Here is a 7,134-nt window from a genome sequence, read left to right as displayed (position 1 = left end):
TTACATTAGATGATTATTTATTACAGTATTTTGTTTCCTAAATCGTTACATATTTTTTATCTAAAGTTAGACTTAAAAGCTCATATAACCTGTAAAAAGGTATTTTGATCATATTCTCCATTGCAAAAGATCATCATGCATTTAAAAACGCAATGTTGATCACGCGTTTAATGTAATAAAAGACATTTTCAGCTCCACATTTCAGGGCTGCCAAATAGAAAGTCCTTTGCGTCTGTTGACTGTTGCTCAAAATTGCTTGCACAATTGTTCCGCTCCCTTTGGGTTTAATAAGCACACAGCTCATTTTGTTCTTTCTTTGCATTTCTCTCTAAATCCCTTTGCCACAGGGATCCGTGATTAATTATTTGACTTCCCGCTGGATTGTTCAGAATCGTGTGATCCGCTGCACCACACAAGTCAAGAACCACACTGGCCAGAAATGTTTTTCCAACTTAACGAGGCTAAGCGCTAACGTAAAAAAAAACAACTCCAACGTATTAAAGCTGCACTGCTGGGCTCTAAACCGACTTTATGTGCCCTCTTAAGTATCAGAGGCTTTTGTGCCAGAGCAGGTGCCTTATCCTATTTTATGTACCTCCGGAACAACTCTTTACCTTTAAACTTTACCATGGTGACAACAGTTTCCACCAAAATATCACAGTTTCTACTGTTGTTATAGAAATGAAACAAAATGGTTCTGAAAGCTTACAGCGTTTGAAGGACGACCAACACGCAAAAAAATCTGGCAACTTTTCATGGTACATTTTCATAAGGAAGAGGGGTCTGTATCGTTTTATACTAAAGCAATGTTTTCATTGCATGTTCTGTCGTTACTGTTTATACGTATTCTGAGGTTTCCGTGCTCTCGGATCCAGTAATTCACCCTCGCCGTGCCAACCGCTAGGTCTTTGGCACTAGATGAGCGCGACAGGTCCAGATAGGGTTATGAGAAACAGGTGTGTTTAGACTTAGCAGAGATGGACATACCAGTGGCCCATATTTCTGTTTCTCATTAGAGGTTAGAAAATACTATTTTCAGGGTCACAAGCCCCGAAGAGAGGGCACTTTTACAAGGCCTGTGTGCTCTAATGAGAAACGTGAGGGGAATGTGGGCCTACACCATGTCTTTGTTGCCAGTTTCTGCTTCTTTATATATGCAAGGTTGATTTAAAACCTTGAGACTTTGTGAAATAGATCGTAAAACCTAAAATATTTACCTTACCTTTACCTAAAATTGACCTTTATCCAAATTTACCATTGTTGTAAAAAAATATAAATAAAAATGCCATAACACAATTAGCCAACATTACCATTTAATACCATTAAATACCAAATGAGCATGATTTCTGGAGCATAACTGGAACACGGAAGACTGCTGAAAATTCAGCTTTACACCACAAATTACAATATTACTGGTTTTATTGTATTTTTAAATCTAAAAAAGCATTTAAAAAGCATATCACGTTAATAAATACAAATTCCAGATATAAAAAGTGCTGCATGTATGTAAATATGTATAACTAGGTACAGAGAAGAGCTGAACAAAAGCTAGTTTTGGAGGCTGGATTACATCTGATTATAACCTCTAAATGCTTTAATTGGATCGTCTCTGGTCCTACTTAGTATAAATAGAAGTGTTCAGCTAAAGACAAACAACACACCTTCCCTCCGCAGCAAACAGCATTGATCGCGCTGCAGTCAGACATCAGTAGGAATTCTCTGGTGAGTTTACGTCCTTTGATCTTTATGCAATGTTAGATTTACTTATCTCTCATAATACGCAGCAAAATATGATCATGGTTTATTTACGGAAATAATACTATTTTATACTTTGTAAGGATCTAAAATATACTTTGATGTTTGCAAAGTGTATTTTACTGTGGACTGAAATCAAACACGCCAATCTAATGATGATCTAAAAACAAACAGATCAACAGATCTGTAAAAACAATTAGGCATGCAGATTTAATCTACAGATAATTTTAGCATGACGTCATCGAGCTAATTCTATAATTGATAAAGTTACCTGTTACTTGTTAAGCAGTGATTTAAAAGCACATCCTCATTTTGACTAACGCAGACACTGTTGTATAACAAACTTTGCCACAAATATCAATTGCAGAATATACCTGGTTTTCAATTGCAGAATATCAATTGTACTGATTGTTTTACCAGCACTCAGAAATGATGTGACGGCTTTACAACACTAGCTTTTGACTTGGACCTGCCAAATGTTGTGTTCGTTTGAGACAACAGATGGTCATGAAGTAAAGCTGGTGGACTTGTGCACCTCTGGTGGTATTTTGAGAATATTCTCTCATACGTCTGGTTGCTGATCTTGTAAAAAAAGACCAAATGTAGGATTTTGGCTAGATAGTCGCAAGACATATTTGGCTCTATAACATGAAGCCATATTCTATAACCTCGTAAACTGCTTAATATATCCAATACTCCACTTTCTTAATCCCAGAAAGACGTTTCTAGAGAACTGGGTCTGTTCTCAGTCCAAGCAACTGGAAGCAAACTTAAAAATGTATTAGATACTAACATAAGTTGACCACATTAAAGAGTTACATCTTCTGACTATAAGTTTCCTGAAGGTTATAAAAAACTAAATTGGACCTTGAATTTTCAGTGAAGATGTAGTGCCCCTCAGTGGTTACTCAAAGCTGTTACTGTTCCATCATTCTAATGATTAAGACAAAAACCGAGAGACAAGATGTCTTATTATTATGTATTGCATATTATAAAGCCTTTAAAAAGTATTTGCCTTTTTATGAAAGTCTCTAAAGCACTTGTTTCTTAAACAGGTTTTGTTATTCCTTTCAAGTTGCTGAGGATGAGGGCGTTGACCTTCTCTCTGGTTTTCCTGGCGTCTTTGGGGGCATTTCATTGTGCCCCTGAAACTGCCCTGCCTCCGATATCGGCCAACACTCTCAAACGTGAGTGTATCCGAAGAGATAAATATCATGACTATGTGCTCAAATTAATACACAAAACCAGGGAACAACCTAATGACATAAGGTCTTTCAGGCCTGTCTCTGGAAGGGGAGAAGCTGGTGGATCAGGAGGTCAGCAAAGCACTGTTTGGGATCAAACAAATGAAGGAGGTGATGGCCAGGAACGAAGAGAAACATGCAAACCTCATGAAGTCACTCAGGCACAGCGGGGAGAAGAAAAAGGTCAGTGAATATTCAAGTGCCATTGATATTCTTTGCCACTTGTTTTTCTACTTGTGGTAGCCACAAAAGACATGCATTTACAGCCATTTTGAAACCTGTCATTGGCTTCTTGCACCATCAGGGGGCAGCAGAGATCGCGCAGGATATAGAAAAGAAACTGAATGAAGCAGAGCAGCAGTGTAAGGACTCTCTAAAGTCCTCCTGGGAGGAATGTCGACCTTGTCTTGAAGACACCTGTAAGAACTTCTATACCAACACCTGTCGCCGTGGATTCGCCACATTCACCAACAAAGTACAGAATACTCATCCACCTTTGCCATTAAAGTGCGGCTTTGAAACTACTTGATATGAATAGAATCAAAATACCAAAGTCGTATCATGCATTTACCTGTTCTCCACAGCTACAGAACTTCTTCCAAAGGGTGAGCTCTCGCTTTGGCCCTCGTGATATTCAGGAAGAGGTTGTGTTGAACCAGAGCGCAGAGAATCCTGACCTGGAGGTGGTGAGGATCGAGGACTCCTTCAGTAACCTGCTCACCAGAGTGGGAACCCTGGTCAACCGCAGCGTCGTGCTGGTCTCTCACTTCCACCGTGAGCTGGACCAGGCTCTGCGCAGGGCTCTCAGCCCTGAGCTTCAGGAGGACAAAGAGAGCGAGCTGGTGCTCAGGCCTGCCAACAAAGCTCTGGATTCTGCCTTTCTGGAGGGTGTGGGACTGGAAGATGTACTGGAGTCCTTCTTTGATTTTGGCAGAAGTGTGTTGGAGGAGTTTGGGGCCGTAGTCACACAAGCCTTCAGTGACATTCATGATGCTATGGAGAAGACAGAGGTGGACAAAGGTACTTTATTCTAAATGGGTTTAGCCAAAAATGAAAATTCGGTAGGACTTCATTGTACAGCCCTGTCCCTCATGTACTTGTTAAAGTAAATATTATAACTAGGTAATAACCCTAAACCTAACTATACTTAATGTAGTTACATAATATTACAGCACTCTCTGTAAGCACACATAAGTACACTTATCTCCGGTTTCACGGCCAAGGCTTAAGCCTAATCCTAGTAAGTCTGAGCGATTTCAACTGAAAGAAACTAGCACTGATTAACCCTAAAATACATCAGTGCCTTTGTTTTGTCTCAAGATGCACATTAGGAAATATTTTAAAGTAGCAGCGGTCTGCTCTTAAACAAAGTTATTGCACGCTGGTTATCGTGAATGCTAATGTAGTTATCGATCTTTCTTTGAACTGTATTCACTCCAGAGAGGAGAATCTTCCCTCAGTTTCTGCAGAACAAGAGGCTGTGCAGAGATCTGCGCAGACAGTCCTCAGAGTGCTGGCAGCTGCAGAGCAAGTGTGAGGCCTGCCAGGGAACCTTGCTTACTGGTAAGAGCTGACATTGATTAGATAAATGGACAGTTCACCCAAATATGAAAATCCTGTCAGCCGCATGTTGTTTTAAACTCAATTTAAGGGAAAGTCCTGTACTCTATATATTCCAGCTCTTCAGAAGCGTATAGGCCGTAGTAATTTTTTAAGACCTTATTCGCTGCTAATCGGTAACACTTACCTGGTAACTACCGGATCAGAGCGAGTGAGCTGATATCGAGAAATGGATCATTGTGATTCTTTAAAGAATAATTCAGGGTGGTTCATGAAACTGATCAAACAGGCTGTTCTCCTTGCCATCGTACAGGCTCCTGAACTTCTCGTTCATCATCTTGTTTAATTGAAAATCTCATGCGATACAGGTTTGGAACAACATGAGATTAAGACAGAATTGTAATTTTTGGGTAAACTGTCCATTTAGAAAACTCTTATCTAAACTACTTATCGTTTGATTCACAGAATGCCCAAATGTAAGAGAACTGCACATTGAGTTGGATGAAGCCTCTCAGCTGTTGGAAGCGTCCAGGCAGCAGTATGAAGAGGTGCTGGGCATCGTGCAGCGTCACACTGATGACACCATCAGCTGGCTCAGCAACATGGCCTCTGACTTTGGTTGGGTGACTGAACTCTCCAATAACAACACCACTCCTGAGAGCATCTTCAGCATCGCCACGGTGAGCCACTAGCAGGAAAATATCATTCTACCTTCTTTTTTTTGTCATGTTGTACTATTTTAGACATTTAGCATGATAGTGACTAAAATACTACGCTCCATGAATATGGACATTTTTCAGTGGGTGGATAAAAGCAACAGTAGTGGTAGATTTAGTTGAAAAATAAAAGACAAATTCTATTGATCTAAAAATAATCAACAAGGTGGTGGCAGAGACCGAGGAGGGCGACAACACCCCAGCAGCAGACACTAGAGTGGAAGTGAATATTCTCAACTCCCCCACTCTCACCCTGTCCGTTCCTGCGGGTCTCAGGCTCCAGGATCCCGCCTTCATCCAGTATGTGGCACAGGAGGCTCTGGGCATTTACAAGCAGATGGCCAGGTGAGACCGTTTCCAATTAGTCACATCATGAGACATGTCAGAATAGTTCACACTCATCAGCACGCATTTCACAAAGAGCCCACAGTTTAATCACATAAATCAGAGTTATCAGGGGCCGAGGGAGCTACTGTGTTGCCATGCTTACAAGTATTTCAATTAAAAATCCTATCAAGCTTGCAGCTCATATTTGAGAAGTTTTTAAAGGCTTATATATATATATATATATATATATATATATATATATATATATATATATATATATATATATATATATATATTAGATAGATAGCTCATATTTTTAGGCCTGTGAGAATAACGGTAAAAATGCCATCTTTGATTTCTATAAATGACATTAGAATTACATTTTTTTATTGCTTTGTTTTATTAAATCTTAAATGTTTATTAAAATGTAAATTTAAAAAAGTCAAGACAGGAGAAAAAGCACCTTTCTCCTCCTCTTTCTTTAAATACAATTTTAAACTGAATGTAATAAAAATGTTAAAATAACAGAGCACTGATCATAAAAATAAGTATATACATATCTTGAAACCATACTATTAGAAGATAACAGATACTTCTATGCTATGAATTTGTTAGTCTAACTGATTTACATTTACATTACACAGATCAAAAATGTATCTTCCCTTTTGTCCACTTAACAACAGATGTACCAGACTGCATACTTTTGCTCTTCTGGGCTTCTAAATAAAATATATAGCTACATAGACAAAATATGTGGCCCATGAAATCCTTTTGTATCAAAAAAGAAGCAATTTTAAATAATATATTATATTGTTTTTAAGCATTTAAAATATAATAAAGAATTATATATAAAAAATAAATTTAACTGTATGTCTCTACAGGGTTACCGCCATAACCTTAAATTAAAAAGTAAAAAAAAAGTAGGAAGTGGATCTAATGCTCACTGTTGACTATTCTAACAGTTTTTAATTTTATATATATATTTTTTTTCTTTAGGCATGATGATGTATAGTCTTCAAGTCATCAATTTTCATCCGAGCACTAAGCAGGATACACTGGTACCATCCTATACCCCATGTATTTAATAAAATTGTATACAAAAATCAAGTCACTGCTAACCATTGTTATTTCTGGTCTTATCACGTGACAGATTCCAGTTAGCTGCATTAGTAACTTGTCTTGTGGTAACTGACTTAAACCTCAGTATGTCAAAAATGTACTTAAAGTATATTAAAACCATATATCACTGTGTGATTGTAAGCAGGTGTTCCAATAATTTAAAAATTACTTTTAGTGCAAAACCCTTTCCTAGTATATTACATCAGTTTTCCTTTAAATGTTCACTCTGGGGGAAAACTAAAAAGCATTAAAGATGTTTAATTTTATTCTTGAGCATGCTTCTATGGAATCTTGTTTCTGTCTCGAGTAAAAACATAGAATTGTGAAAAACTTAAAATAAGAAATAAAGCCACATTGTGAAATCTATTCCATGTTTCCGTGTCTGAACAACACAACCACGCGATTTACAAATA

At 38.0% G+C, this 7,134-nt stretch overlaps 1 protein-coding gene across 2 annotated transcripts; it reads left to right on the top strand.

Moving 5' to 3' along the window:
• Positions 1-1,666: 1,666 nt before the first annotated feature.
• On the top strand, positions 1,667-7,087 carry clul1 (clusterin-like 1 (retinal)). 2 transcript variants are annotated; one of them, XM_043261388.1, is made up of 9 exons: positions 1,667-1,722; positions 2,811-2,942; positions 3,034-3,182; positions 3,304-3,474; positions 3,584-4,019; positions 4,440-4,562; positions 5,025-5,239; positions 5,442-5,620; positions 6,599-7,087. In XM_043261388.1, the coding sequence occupies exons 2-9, from the start codon at positions 2,840-2,842 to the stop codon at positions 6,612-6,614; spliced, it is 1,392 nt and encodes a 463-aa protein (XP_043117323.1). In that variant the 5' UTR covers positions 1,667-1,722; positions 2,811-2,839; the 3' UTR covers positions 6,615-7,087. The 2 variants fall into 2 exon arrangements, with proteins under 2 accessions (XP_043117323.1, XP_043117329.1); XM_043261394.1 differs by having other exon boundaries at positions 1,678-1,722; positions 2,831-2,942.
• Positions 7,088-7,134: the final 47 nt, after the last annotated feature.

Source organism: Puntigrus tetrazona, chromosome 2, assembly GCF_018831695.1.
Source record: "Puntigrus tetrazona isolate hp1 chromosome 2, ASM1883169v1, whole genome shotgun sequence".
Classification (NCBI taxonomy): Eukaryota; Metazoa; Chordata; class Actinopteri; order Cypriniformes; family Cyprinidae; genus Puntigrus; species Puntigrus tetrazona.
The sequence above is the reverse complement of the archived record's forward strand: the minus strand, read 5'-3'. Positions and strand labels throughout refer to the sequence as shown.

Bases quoted from the DNA above. Each gene is read 5' to 3' on its own strand.
- clul1 (XM_043261388.1), top strand. From the start codon at position 2,840: ATGAGGGCGTTGACCTTCTCTCTGGTTTTCCTGGCGTCTTTGGGGGCA. The intron at 3,475-3,583 runs GTACAGAATACT...TGTTCTCCACAG, and splicing joins TCGCCACATTCACCAACAAA to CTACAGAACTTCTTCCAAAG. The intron at 5,240-5,441 runs GTGAGCCACTAG...ATAATCAACAAG, and splicing joins GCATCTTCAGCATCGCCACG to GTGGTGGCAGAGACCGAGGA.